Raw genomic sequence first — 15404 nt, forward strand, 5'->3', positions numbered from 1 at the left:
GGATTGTAGATTTTTAAATTTTTATTAAAGTTTTTTTATTGCTTTGAAATAAGCAGAGAGAGGCACATTTATGTGTTGTTTCACTTACAGTAGTTATGCATTTGTTGGCTGCTTCCCGTATGTGTTCTGACTAGGGATCGAACCTCTAACCAGCCAGGGTTGAATTGTAGTTTTAAAGCAAGGCCATAGTCAAAGCATTTTCCCTTCATTAGATTCCTTTCTGGCATCAGTCTGATTATAATTCAGGAACTTACCAACTCAACATACCTTGTCATAAACCAAGTTGTCAAGAATTGTAAAAATTCAAAGTGTTGAAAACTTAAATTGCAATAATATATTTATATATTTTTTAAAGAATCAAGAAAGCCCCATTAAAGGAAATTTACTATGTAACAAAGTTAGGGTTTTTAAAGTCCTTTAAAACACACTCAAAATTATTTTGATGGACTTTTATAAATAAGTTAGAAACTTTTTAAAGTATATATAATTGTGACAGCTACTTTTCTGCTTATTTTTGGGTTTTGGCTATTGTATGGCCTATGAGATGAGAGGAATAGCTTTAGAATTGGGCATTTTTCAAAATATATGCAGTATGTTTGCTTTGAGATTTATTTATATATAAATGTTTATTTCATAGAAATTGTTTCAGGGATTGAGTTACTTGTGCTTCTCTAGCACTGCCAAGTTTGCAGCACCTGGACATAAGTTATGGGAAGGTTCTGAAGATAAATCTATGACTCGAGATTAAAATAAGAAAGCCCTTCAAAAGATTTCTGAGAATGTGCTTTCTTTAGCTAAGGAGATGGTGGTTTCTTCCAAATGTGCCATGTTTTTATTTTATTTTTTTAGCACACACTCACAAGAAAGAGGCAGAAAGGGAGAGAGATGAGAAGCATCAGCTCATAGTTGTGGCACTTTAGGTGTTCATTGATTGCTTCTCATACGTGCCTTGACCGGAGTGAGCCAGTAACCCCTTGTTCTTGCCAGCAACTGTGAGATCATGTAATGATCCCCAGCTCAAGTTAGTGACCCAGTACTCAAGCTGGTGAGCCCTTGCTCAAGCTGGCAACCTCAGTATTTTGAACCTGGCACCTCAGCATCCCACGTTGAAACTCTATCCACTGTGTCACCACTGGTCAGGCCAAATGTGTTAATATTTTTAAACAATCATTTGAGTCTTTGATGTTGTGTTAAATACAGGCTCTTGCACAGCACTATTAGCAAATAGATCTCATCTGTGGTTGAGCAGTGTGATGTAGGTGAATAATGTAAAATTATTTGACTTCTTTTTGCCTTAGCCTTATTTTTCTTATCTGTAAAGCCAGGATTCTATAGTACCTGCCTCATAGGCATGTTATCAGGGCTCATCAAATTCGAAGTGGCTGGCACATAGGCAGCTCAGTAGGTGTTAGTTATTGGTCTAGCCCTGCTGGCTTGTTTTATTACTGGAAAGGCTTTAATTGCATGCCCATAGAGAAGAAGCTCAAGAATCAATTGTTCTTTTCAGGTTTTGGGTTAGAAAGAGAGTATGATTTTCTTCGTTGCAGCTCCTTAGTTGTTTGTTGATTTCTTTCTCATATGTGCCTTGACCATGGGCTATATAGCAGAGCGAGTGACCTCTTGCTCGAGCCAGCGACCTTGGGTCCAAGTTAGTGAGCTTTGCTCAAACCAGATGAGCCCACGCTCAAGCTGGTGACCTCAGGGTCTCAAACCTGGGTCCTCCGCATCCCAGTCCTACTGTCTATCCACTGCGCCACCGCCTGGTCAGGCAGAGAATATGATTTTTTATTGTTTTACAAAATATAGCTTAACCTATTGAAATAAATATTTATATCTATATAATAAGTTTCATCTTCCTAGCTAAGACATTTTTTTAGATGTTACTACTATATTTATGATACTCCTAGTGATAAAACTGGCAAGGAGTAAATAATCCAACAATAGAAATATGTTATTGAAAATCCAGTTTTCACATGGTGTTTTTTTTATTATTATTATTATTATTTTTTATTGATCTTAGAGAGAGGAGAAGGGAAAGAGAGAGACAGGAACATTGGTTTGTTTCTGTATGTACCCTGACCCGGGAATCGAATCAGCAACCTCTGTGCTTCGGAGGGACACTAACCAACTGGGCTCTCTGCATTGGCCAGACATTTGCTTTTTTGTTTTTTACAATCTGACACCCCACCAGTGGAAATTCATGTTCATATTATATTATCCCTGCAGTATCTCCTACTTCTAATTTTCCCCTAGAAATCTTTCTGATATTTGATCTGTATATGGCTGACCCTTACTACTTCTTGAAATGTGCCTTTCTTCTTCTATCCTGCTTTATTTTAAATTCCTGAATGTCCTTATCAGATTTCTTTGGAACACCTAACTTATACTAATCTCTCTCTCTTTTTTTGGTCTGAGATATAGCCTTGCCATTGCCATTCATTAGGGCATTTATTATGTACATCTTAATATTTTCTTTTTCTTCCTTTTGGAGGTTATTATTTTTTAATTTATTTATTTTGAGAGAGAGAGAGATGAGAAGCATTAACTTGTAGTTGTGGCACTTAAGTTGTTCATTGATTGCTTCTCATACGTGTCTTGACTGGGGGGGCTTCAGCCGAGCCGGTGATCCCTTGCTCAAGCCAGCGACCTCAGGGTTTGGAACCTGGGACCTCACCATCCTAGGTCGTCAATACTCTGTCCACTGTGTCAGCACTAGTCAGGCTGGAGGTTATTCTTTATTTAAACTTGCAAGTAGATTATGGGCTTCTGGATGGGCAGGAACTATATAGCTTTTGTTTATTTGAAACTCTTAGAGAAACGATGGGATGTAGTTGTCTTATGTGGAGTAGTGCTTAATGAAGCAACCTGGCTGAAGTGAACTCTACCCCTTATTACCTTTTGGTTCATCATTAAGGTTTTAAATATGACCCTGGATGCTGCCTTATTATTGATGGCATATGTTTTATATTAAAGGAACTAAGTCAGTATGTTGGAGACCAAATAAGTCAACAGGGTATTTTGCAATCTGGATATCTAGTGGACAGAGGTGTTGGGCCCAACCCCCCACCTCACCTGCCTAGTTAACGATTCTCACTCTTTCCTACCATGTTTCTCTGGAAGAGACTGGAAACCGGTTTCTTATTGGTGTAAAGTTTGATTGACTGGTATGGTGAGGTTTGTCTTTGAGTTGCCTTGGAAACTTAATTGAATTTCTAATGAACCACATTTTTCCTGGGAATAAAACGGATGCTCTTCTGGGGGCAGCCATTGTCTTGGCTCAGGAACAGTAGTGACTGATCGCCATGACATCCTCCCAAACCCATCTGTATGTTATATATCTTTAAGTCTCATCAAGTCTATCATTAATTCAATTTCATACCTTTTCCCGCTCGATATCCCGGAATAGACTCGTCGTGGCTGGTTCATGACATCTGTATACATATTATAGGTAAGAGTAAAGCAAGTCAGGCAGGAATGTCCAAGGCAGATTTCACTAGGGAGAAAGGTATCTTTCAGAAGTACGGAGTTGCTTTTTGTACACATTGAGATTAGGATTTGTGCTTTATTTATAGGGGTAAGTAGCACAGTGAAGGTCACATGATAAAATATTATGTGACTATAGACATTTTAGTACTAGAGACTGGCTTAGAAGTTCTATTGTTTGTTTATTCTTCATTTTACCGTGTATTAACTTCTCACACTTGCACATTTCAGGAGTTGTCACAGCAGAAATGTTCAGACATATGCAGAACTCTGAAATCATTCGAAAAATGACTGAAGAGTTTGATGAGGTAATATTACTCAAATGTTTTGATAACTTTAAGTATGTTGATCTTGAAAGTATTCTTAAATTCTGAGTATTAGTGTTATGGACAAGATATCTGACATCAGATTCAATCAGATGATCACTATGTGACCTGGGTAAGTTGTTTTAGCATCAGTTCTATCATCTGTTAAATGGGGCTAATAATTATCTTCTAACACTGTTGTGAAGATTGAATTCAGTAATGTTTGAAAATTCCTTAGTATTTTTTAATGCCTGGTACATAGTAAGAACTTAATAAATGATAGCTGTTGTTATAGTAAAAAAGTTAAAATATAAAGGAAGAATAAAGTTTAGAGCCTAAAAATATTTTTGGAATATTGTTAAAAGAAAATTTGGTCAATATCTGAGGAACCAGTTTTTAGACCAGGGGTCCCCAAACTTTTTACACAGGGGGCCAGTTCACTGTCCCTCAGACCGTTGGAGGGCCGCAGTATAAAAAAAACTATGAACAAATCCCTATGCACACTGCACATATCTTATTTTAAAGTAAAAAAACAAAACGAGAACAAATACAATATTTAAAATAAAGAACAAGTAAATTTAAATCAACAAACTGACCAGTATTTCAATGGGAATTTTGCTCCTCTCATTGACCACCAATAAAAGAGGTGCCCCTTCTGGAAGTGTGGCGGGGGCTGAATAAATGGCCTCAGGGGGCCGCATGTGGCCCACGGGCCTTTGTTTGGGGACCCCTGTTTTAGACAAAGGAATATATGTATATACACACATATATAAATAATTTTGTTTTTAAAATCTCCTTTATGTTTCAAATATAAGTAACAAGAACAATACAAATAAAATTGAATAGTAGCTTAGATGTGAGTTGATCCTTTATCAAAGTGATGTTTTTGTAGTATTGTTATCAGTCAAGACATACTTAGATTTACTATAATGTAAGCTTCTTCAGAGCAGGAATTTTTGTTCATAGCTACATTCCAACACCAGTGGTTTTTACTCTTTAAAACTTTTCCCTGTGTACTATCAAGTAGAAAGCATTGTCTCATTTGAGTTTTATTTGATCGTTTTTCCGTGTTTATTGTGCTGAAGGGACTTTCAACTATCATTCTAACAGATAGATGAGTTATTAAAATGGCTTTGTTGATCTCTAAATGCTATTAATCAGCCTTCAAGTACTTAAGAAGTAATTATGAGTTATGGTTTTATTTTAGTATTTTAATATTAAATGTTTTAGTGAGAACCTTACTAAAAGGAAACAGCTTTTTGAGGTAAGAATCCTGAAATATGACTTGAAAACAATTAGCAAATCAAGTTACTAACAACAATTAAGATGACACATTTTAGTGTAGTCACTTAAATGAGCCAATCAGAAAATATGTAAGAAAACATTTTTGTGGAGTATTAGGACCTTATTCTCAGAGGACAAATGATACCATTTATTTATGACATAGCTTAAACTTTTTTAAGAAGTACTGTTGTAACGACAACTTAACTGTTAAAATTCTTGACTACGCTACTGATAAAATGTTGTCTCTAGGATACTCTTCTCAGAAATTCTTTTAGAAGTTCTATCTGGTATTGGTTTCTGCTTCTATTTTTAAGGACTTACTTGCTTTCAATTATTTATGCAGAATCTCTCTGGAACTACAGTGAAGAGCAGCCCACCTTTACATGGGAAGAGTCCTCGAGTAGTAGTCATTTCAGGCCATTCTAGCTACATTTCATTTAAAAAAAAATTATTTATGTCTGTGGATTATTTGATGTTCTGTAGCTAACAAAAACGTACATTTTAAGGTTTTTGATTATAAATGATACATCAATCTATTAGATTGAGACTAATTTCATCAGTTTGAATTCATTATAGTTTAAATATGACTTTGGCTCACTTTTGTTTTAAAGCAATTTAGTAAATATTATCTTTGTTTATCAGAGTAGTGCATTGCTTTGATTGGAGATGCTTTTTACTTTTAACCTTTGAGTGATTGGCACATATTTTCATTGGTTAAAGTGAATTCAGAATATTCATTTTGGTCTTAAATAAAAACAGTGGCGTTGGAAGGTATGTTTGCCTTTGCACATTGTTCTCCTACCTTCTCTGAGGATATTATTGGAAAAGAAAGCCGAGATAAAAGAGTCATTTCATGTCAAATACTTCTCCCTAGGGTATTTGAAAATCAAAAAATATTTTATTGTCATGTATTTTTAATGAATTTTTTTTTTCTTTTAGGATAGTGGAGATTATCCACTTACCATGGCCGGTCCACAGTGGAAGAAGTTTAAATCCAGTTTTTGTGAATTCATTGGTGTATTAGTACGGCAGTGTCAATATAGTATCATATATGATGAATATATGATGGATACAGTCATTTCACTTCTTACCGGATTGTCTGACTCTCAAGTCAGAGCATTTCGACATACAAGCACCCTGGCAGGTCAGTATTTAGAAATATTTTCTGTGTATTTCCTAAGATTCAAGATGAAAACGATTTCCATGGAAAGAAATGAAATAATGGTGACACAAATTAATTTTGTTTATTAAATAAAACCAGTAGGAGGATACTCACCTCTCCTCCATCCTCCATGAATTACTGGGAATGGGATAGTATTTTAAGTTTCAGTTCTGTAAAGTCAATGCTATATTATATAGTGATTTTCTTGTGCTAAACCTACTCAAATGTTATTCCACAGAAAGGGAAAAGAGGTGGATAGGAATGTACTGATTATTGAAAGATGAGATCTTTTATCAGGGAGGATATGGACACAAATTTGGAGAGACCGTCAGTCATTTTGGCTTAGTAGTCCTAATGACTCTTATTTTGTCTTTGGTATGCATACTTCTTGCTATGATGGTCCCTACACGATGATCCTTACTCTTTAAACACAACTACTCTTTAACCACATCACAAAAAGTTGATTTTTGGTATGTTTCTGAGTGACTTTAGACTGAGTCACATTTTAAGATTGTATTTATTTTACAAGTGGGGGGAATTGAGAAGTATCAACTCAAAGTTGCCACACTTTAGTTGTTCACTGCTTGCTTATTGCTTGTCATATGTGCCTTGACTGGGCAAGTCTGGGGTTTCAAACCAACGACTTCAGCATTCTAAGTCAACACTCTATCCACTGCGCCCCACGGGCCAGGCTGACTCACATTCCTTGATCTTTAAATTTTAATGAAACAAGTTGCACAATTCTAGAACAGTGCTTTTTTATTTGGTGTTGATAAAATCTTTTTTGCTAAAGGTAACATTGTTAATATACTATTACAGGCTACTTGCTTTTTGATATGTTTGAATAAATTGAATAAGTGTTAATTATCTACAAAATATTTTATTCTCTAAATGTGGGGATATTTTTTCCTTTTAGGGTATTTTCTCAAATAATTAAAGCTGTGATTAAACATGTACTTTTACTAAGTCCTCAATTTATAAAAATAAAATGCAGACAATCTTCCTGTAGGTTTTTTTAGACTCAAAGTCACAAAATATGAATGTGATCATGTCCAATGGATTTAGGTAGTATTGTTACAAACTTGTTGGGTAAAGTAAATTAAAAAAAGTATGATGGTATAAAGTGAATAAATTTAGATCAGAATAACAAACTGGTTTACTGACAGTGTGAAAAACTCAGAGCAGAAAATTGTGAATTTCTTAAAAAGAGCCAGGAGCCACAAATTAAAATTTAGTTTTGAGCTTGACCAGGTGGTGGTGCAGTGGATAGAGTGTTGAACTGGGAAGCAGAGGACCCAGGTTCAAAATTCTGAGTTAGGGCCCTGGCCGGTTGGCTTAGCGGTAGAGTGTCGGCCTGGCGTGCGGGGGATCTGGGTTCGGTTCCCGGCCAGGGCACATAGGAGAAGCGCCCATTTGCTTCCCCACCCCCACCCCCTCCTTCCTCTCTGTCTCTCTCTTCCCCTCCCACAGCCAAGGCTCCATTGGAGCAAAGATGGCCCGGGCACTGGGGATGGCTCCTTGGCCTCTGCCCCAGGCGCTAGAGTGGCTCTGGTCGCGGCAGAGCTACGACCCGGAGGGGCAGAGCATCGCCCCCTGGTGGGCAGAGCTTCGCCCCTGGTGGGCGTGCCGGGTCGATCCTGGTTGGGCGCGTGCGGGAGTCTGTCTGACTGTCTCTCCCCGTTTCCAGCTTCAGAAAAATACAGAAAAAAAAAAAAAAAAAAAAAAAAGCTCTGAATTCGCCAGCCTGAGCGTGGGCTCGCTGGCTTGAGTGTGGGGTCATAGGCATGACTCCAAGGTTTCTGGCTTGAGCAAGGGGTTACTTGCTCTGCTGTAATCCCCCCCCCCCGGGGTCAGGGCACATATGAGAAAGCAATTAATAAACAACTAAGGAGACTACGGAGCTGCAATGAAGAATTGATGCTTCTCATCTCTCTCTCGTCCTGTCTGTCCTCTCTGTCTCTGTCACCCCCCCCCATAAAAAAGATTTAGTTTTGTGTTCTGTAATGCATTGAACTAGGTCTGGGAAATAGTCTGGAGTGAACTAAAGAAAGCATAAAATGGTCAGATATTTCAATTAGTAAGTTTTAAATCATAGGCAGTGGGTCTTGTCTCAGGAGCAAGAAGTTAGTAACAGAAGGTAGGGATTTGGAGGTTTGTTATCAGTTTATTATTAAAATATCACTTTACTTAGTGATATTTTACTTTTATTTTTCTAGATGTTCTTTGTAATATGACTATTGTCTTTATGTATTGGAGTAGACTGAAAGGAAATTAAATACTGATAAAATTCTTCAACATTTTTATACACTGTATTTGACGTAAAGCATTCAGGCTCCCTCTCTTTTTGGTTACTGACTTAACTAATTGCTGTACGAACCACAGTTTGCTTAGAAGGTGAATCATGATCTAGAAAAATATCATTGTAGGGGACATAGAGTCTGGAGACAGATTACCAAGTTTTAGATCCTACTTATATGAACTGCATAATCTTAGACAAATTTCTTAATCTCCCTGAGCTTCAGTTTCCTGCTGAATGTAATGAGGATAATATTAATTTTGAGGGCTGTCGTAAGGATTAGGAAATAATCTGTGAGAAGTACTTAACATAGGTAACCAGCTGACATACAACAAATTCTAGTCAGCTGTTTTATTGTTGTCATTTATGGCAGCTGTACTTTTCTGTTTGAAGCTGAACAGCCCACTTTATTTTTAATTTCTCTTAATTTGTAATATTGTTTTTGTATCTGAGACTAAATTCAGCATTTTTCCCCTTTAAAAACAGCTATGAAGTTGATGACAGCTTTGGTGAATGTGGCACTAAATCTTAGCATTAATATGGATAATACACAAAGACAGTATGAGGCAGAACGGAATAAAATGATTGGAAAGCGAGCCAATGAGAGGCTAGAACTCCTGCTACAGAAGCGGAAAGAGGTAAACTTCTATATTGAACATTTTCATGGTTGTATGTGACTAACTTGGACACCATTATCAGGCGTCCCGAAACTACGGCCTGCGGGCCACAATGCGGCCCCCTGAGGCCATTTATCCAGCCCTTACTGCACTTCTGGAAGGGGCACCTCTTTCATTAGTGGTCAGTGAGAGGACCACTGTATTTGGCAGCCCTCCAATGGTCTGAGGGACAGTGAACTGGCCCCCTGTGTAAAAAGTTTGGAAACCCCTGCCATTAATGATATAGCTAGTTCATCAGATAAAATGTTTTGAAAGATTTAAATTTAAATAACATATTTTAGCTCATTTTTATTTCTATCTTAGTTTTGTTGACTATCCATGTCAGCAGGACTTTTGCATATATTATCTGTGTGGAATAGTATGAAGAGTTCAAGCCTTCACAGAAGGAGTCCTAGGCAAGTTCATCAAGTTGTATTAAGCTGTAACATTATTCATCTCCACTGTGAAGCTGTCTCATCACTTTTTTCAGTTTGATATCTGGATGAAATCACTTTGAAAAATAATTTTTAAGCTGTTTATGGTGTCTTGGTGGCTTTTTTGTGTAATGTCTAAGCACTTGGTTAATATTAAGGACTGACCACTAAAATCAGCTTTGAATGAGGAAAATATTTTTTCAGCCTTATGGTAAATAGTGATTTTTCGATGTTGTGTTTGTGATTTAAATTGGTCCTTCATTGATGATACAGCTTTTCTCTATCTGATATTAAGGATGTTTATAGGCAAAAATGATGTTTCGAAAAATATTATTAGTGCTGTTGAGTTAAAACACTTGGCATGGTAACCCATAAATTAGTTCCTTGATTTTGACATGGAGAGGGTAGTTGAAATTTAAAGTTGCTTATTTCAGAGATAGTCAATAACTTTTAAAAATGCCCTGACTGAAGGAAAAGCCAAAAGAAAATCCTCCTTATATTTCCCGGAAGCCTGAATACTTCATTGTTTTCATATGGTTTGAAATGAAGAGTTGACCTTTTTGCCCTTTAATTTAGTTAATAAATTTCTTCAGATGATTTATTAGGTGAACATAACACATGGCTTAATGTTTGAAATTATGACCTAGTTCTTAGACATAAATTTACGATTGCAAACACAGAATGAGTGGATTTATGTAAAATAATTTTGAGGTTAAAATTTCTGTTCAAATAGAGAATATTAATACTTCTAGGATAGAGTTCAATTTTTAAACATGTTGAAAGACCACTTGTACCTTTGACTGTTTATCCGTGCTAATGAACATAAGTGCATGCTGTTAGCATTATTTGGAAATGCAAGATTATATTTATAACAAGAAAAAGAACATTTTACAAAAGCACAGAACATAATCTAAAAGCTAATTGATACTCAGTTTGGGAAAGATGTGTCTCTTAACTCTCAAGCTCTGAAACAATTTTCTCTTAACTCTTGATTTTTGAATTGGGGGCAGTGAGTAAAACATCAGAGTAGATAAGTCAGCCAAGATTTGAAATGCTGCCTGACCTGCGGTGGCGCAGCGGGTAAATTGTTGACCTGGAACACTGGGGTCACTGGTTCAAAACCCTGGCTTCCCTGGTCAAGGCACATTTGGGAGTTGATGCTTCCTGCTCCTCCCCCTCCTCTCTCTCTCTCTCTCTCTCTCAAATCAATCAGTGAATACCTAAAATCTTAGGGGAAAAAAAGATTCGAAATGCTTATTATTATTTTTTTGGGGGTGTGTCCTGTTTCCCTCAAAAGAATTTAGCAGGGAGACAATCTTTTTTTCTAAGTTATCTTTCTCAAATTCCTTTTGTTTTTTGAACAGATACTAGTTAATACTACTCATCTTTTTCCAGAAGATAAAGTCCAAGATAGTCAATTCTTGTTATACTTCATTGATATGAACATTTTATATACTATATAGATAATATGTATTATAATAAATTACTTAACAGTTCTTTACATACCTTTACACAATGAAAATTTATAAGCATTATAATAAAATAATCTACCAACCAAACATAAAAAGCCAAGTCAACTATTTCAGATAGCAAGGGACTTCTTATAGAATAGCTCTTGATTTTTCTATGTGGTTACTGTTGTCTAGTGGAATTAAAAATTAGCTGTAACCACCAAAACACTGCATTTGTACTTAAAAACAAATTAGATGTTCATTTGTCTTCCATTACATTTTAAAAGAAACTGTGTCTTTTTTTTCAGCTTCAAGAAAATCAGGATGAAATAGAAAATATGATGAATGCAATATTTAAGGGAGTGTTTGTACATAGATACCGGTAAGTCTGGACAGTTTTTTCTATGAAATTCTTACTCTGTTCAAGTTTGGAAGTGATTTACACAGTGTAAATTAGTGGAATGGTGGAGTGTTAGAATCTAAGCTCTTCCATGGAATGAGATGATCAAGGCAGTTATTTAACTGCTCTGAACTTCATGTTTTCTATTTGAAAAATGGTTTAGTGCTGTTCTTGACCTGTATCTGCCCAGCAAATGGAAGCTACTGCAGCTACTAAGAGTCAGTCTAGACTAGAGAATATTTCATTGCTTTTGGTGGATATATTGTTAGTAGAGCTTGTACATGCTCACTTCGACTCTCTTCCATTTGAATATCAGTGGGAAAATTTGGATATGTGTGAGATGTTTTCTTTTGCTATTTTAAATGAGTAGAAGAAAAACGAAGATAATCTTACCATTTATCCTGTAACCTGTTCTTTAAATGTTGGTGGCATTTTTATTCGACTTTTTCCTCATTTCCTCAACTTGGCAGTTAGTAAATATGTTCCTTTGTCCGTTCTTTTATTGCTATTGTTGTCATTACCTTTGTCCATTCCCTCTTTTCATGCCCAGAGATTTTTGAAGTTTTCCTACAATGTTCTTTTGTTGCAGTATTTTTCTGCTGAAAGCATTCAATGACTCACCAGTACCTACAGGGTGAATTAAAGTAATTTAGTCTGACATTCAAATCCAAATTGATCTTGGCCTCAGAGTTATGTATAACTAATTCTCGCCTGGAAAATTGTGTTCTAACTAGAATAATGTGCCTGCTGTTTTCTGAACACACATGCCCAGCAGGTGTGAGCAAAGGCTGTGATATGGCATGGTTTAAAAGGCGGGGATCAGATTTTGTTTGTAATTTTATTTAATTTAAAATATTTATGTGGTGATAATTATGCTTTGCCAGCTAAACTGTAAACACTTAGCATTCAAAGGCCATGCTTCAGTTCTACTTAAAAAAACCCCGTAATACTTACTATAGTGATATACTCACAGTAGGTTTGAATTATTCGGCATCTCTTGAAGAAACAAGTCTTGTGGTAATAGTGGTACTAATATGTGTACTTATTCCTTCCCTCAGCGATGCAATAGCTGAAATACGAGCTATTTGTATTGAAGAAATTGGCATTTGGATGAAAATGTATAGTGATGCCTTTCTTAATGACAGTTATTTAAAATATGTTGGTTGGACTATGCATGATAAGGTAAGATATGCCCTATAGAATGTTTGTCTACCTGTAGGAATAGATAGCTGTTTGTAGCTGTCTTTCATAAAGAGTTATGGAGGTAGGTGTACCTTGGACCATATTTTTATAGGCCTGTGCCTCTTATTCTGTTCCATTTGCTTCATGAAAACATCATCTCTATCACATAAAGTCCAGTAGATTTTTAATCTTGGCCACTGATTTAACCTTTAATCTTGAATTATTTAGTGCTAAAACATTAAGTTCATGTAGGTAGGCATGGTGAGACATTTCTTAAAGCAATCAGCAGCATCCTTTGTTAGTGTATGAGTGCTGTATTTTTTAAAAACCCTCTTTGATAAGCATGTGTCTTAACCAGATTATAAGTTACAACTTGGCCTCTGACCATTTTATTTTAATTTTTTAAATCTACCTTTCTCTTAAGCTGCCTCTTTATTGGCCTTGAAATTCCTTGTATATAACTCTTACAAATACTACTTTCTATAAAGGAGAAACTTGGTATGAAATATGCTGCTATTATCTTTCATAGTAGTAGTTCTCTGAATAATTTTTAAAATATTTTCATTAGATCTACAAAAATGGTAACCCCAAAGGATTTTAGTCTTAGATGTTCGTATTCCTATTTTCGCATTATCATAGATGAGTTTCTGAAGAAATGCTGTTGTATGGAACCTTTAATATTTTTGAGTAGAAAATATTGTATAGATCTTGGTTGCAAACATACAAAGTTTTAATTCATTATTTATTGTTTCATGTAGCAAGGTGAAGTAAGACTCAAATGTCTCACTGCTCTGCAAGGGCTTTATTATAACAAAGAGCTTAATTCCAAACTGGAGCTTTTTACCAGCCGGTTCAAGGTTAGTATTACTTTAAGTACTTTAAAATGACCAATTATTTGAAAATATTTTTCTCTTGCTTTTCCTTTAATAATCTTTCTTTTCTTTTTTTCCCCCCTAGGATAGAATTGTGTCTATGACCCTTGACAAAGAATATGATGTTGCAGTACAAGCAATAAAATTACTTACTCTTGTTTTACAGTAAGTATTTATAGCATTTTACTAATGTCCAGATTATCTAAATAATATATTAGAGAACTTGGTTTTAACTATCTAGATCTAAATTTTAATAACTTAAGTCATGGGATTTTGCAGCTACAAGTTTTAGTTTCTCCTGTAAAGCTGAGGAAATAGGAGAAGGAAATCATTGGACTAGAAAAATTCTGAGATAGGAATTCATGTGTACTCATTCCCTTTGTCACTGTCCTTCCCATTTTACTGTCTTAGATGCTCTGAAAAGAAAGTTAAACATTTTAGTGTATTAAATGTACTTACTGTATTTGTCACACTTTTAGAAATTAGTATTTACTTGAAACTTCCATAAACAATCTGAATTTAAACATGTTAAAATGTAATAGTGATGCAAATCCTTTTTTTTTCTTCTTAGAAAAGTTGTAATAATATATATAATATAAAATTTACTATTTTAAACATATTTAAGTGTGCAAGTCAGCGGCATAATGTATGCTCGCCGTGTCGTGCCGCCCTTAGCTGTGTCCAGCCGTGCTTTCATACCGACTCTCTGGGCCCCTTACACACTCGCCTTTCTGTCCTCCCTCCCGCTCCCAGTCCCAAGTGTCCACTGTTCTACTTTCTATCTTTATGAATTTGATTATTTTAGGTACCTCATGTAAGGGGAATCATAAAATATTAGTCCTTTTGTATCTGGCTTATTTCACTTTAGTACATTGTCTTGTTTGTCCATGTTGTAGAATGTATCAGAATTTGATTCCTTTTGAGATTCAATAATACTCCATTTTGTATTTATACCACATTTATGCATGTATCTGTCAGTGGACATTTAGATTGTTAACATGGTCCAAAAATTCCAAAAGAGTTTTTATCATAACATGTTAATTTTGACACTCATGGAAAATTTATCATGTAAGAATAGCCAACAAAATTCACTAAAAACTAATGAGAGATGACTGTCCAATATGATTATAAAGCCACAATAAGTTTTAAATTTCAGACCTGTGAATAGGCAGAGAGATTGGTGACACAGAATAAAGATACTGTAGAGACAAATACAATGCATCCAGAAGCCTAATACAGGGTGAGGGTGGCTTTTCCTATCGGAAAACAAATGGGTTTGTGACAAACAGGTTCTCTTGGGGAGGAGGATTAAAGTACACTCCTATCTCAGTTTTTCTACAAAAATTATTTTCAGATGGATGAATTGTTTAAATGTAAATAAATGAAACCATTAAAGTTCTAGATGGAAAACTTGGGAAGATTATGTTATATGTAAAATGAGTAAAAAATACCTTTCTGAGCATGTTATAAAACCTAGACCAAAAAAATCATTTAACTACATTAAAAAAAATGTGTGTTAAATAAAATAACAAGTAAACTCATGAAACAAATGGTAGGTTGGGCAAAATATTTGATTCATAAGAGTCAATTTCTTCCCCTCCCCCATTCAATGAGAAGGGGAGTCAGAGAGACAGACTCCCACATGTACCCCACACAGGAAGTCCACTAGGGGGCGATGTTCTGCCCATTTGTGGTGTTAGTCAGCAACGGAGCTTTTCTTAGTGCCTGAAGTGGAGGCCAAGGAGCCATCCTCAGTGCCTAGGGCCAACTCAATGGAGCCATGGCTGCGAGGGAGGGAAGATAGAAAAAGAGAGAGAGAGAAGCAGGAGGGGGAGGGGTGGAGAAGCAAATGGGTGCTTCTTCTGTGTGCCCTGACTGG

General features: G+C 35.9%; 1 protein-coding gene across 6 annotated transcripts in view; it reads left to right on the top strand.

The window, feature by feature from the left end:
- The window catches only part of STAG2 (STAG2 cohesin complex component), a 150103-nt gene that overhangs the window by 85859 nt on the left and 48840 nt on the right, over positions 1 to 15404 (top strand). For all 6 annotated transcript variants that reach the window (XM_066357627.1, XM_066357628.1, XM_066357631.1 and 3 more), the window contains 7 exons: positions 3715 to 3791; positions 6012 to 6216; positions 9017 to 9168; positions 11380 to 11453; positions 12530 to 12653; positions 13412 to 13510; positions 13611 to 13690. In XM_066357627.1, the coding sequence (XP_066213724.1) occupies positions 3715 to 3791; positions 6012 to 6216; positions 9017 to 9168; positions 11380 to 11453; positions 12530 to 12653; positions 13412 to 13510; positions 13611 to 13690 (811 nt within the window). The remainder of the gene's footprint in view (positions 1 to 3714; positions 3792 to 6011; positions 6217 to 9016; positions 9169 to 11379; positions 11454 to 12529; positions 12654 to 13411; positions 13511 to 13610; positions 13691 to 15404) is intronic.

This window comes from Saccopteryx leptura, chromosome X (assembly GCF_036850995.1).
Source record: "Saccopteryx leptura isolate mSacLep1 chromosome X, mSacLep1_pri_phased_curated, whole genome shotgun sequence".
Taxonomy (NCBI): domain Eukaryota; kingdom Metazoa; phylum Chordata; class Mammalia; order Chiroptera; family Emballonuridae; genus Saccopteryx; species Saccopteryx leptura.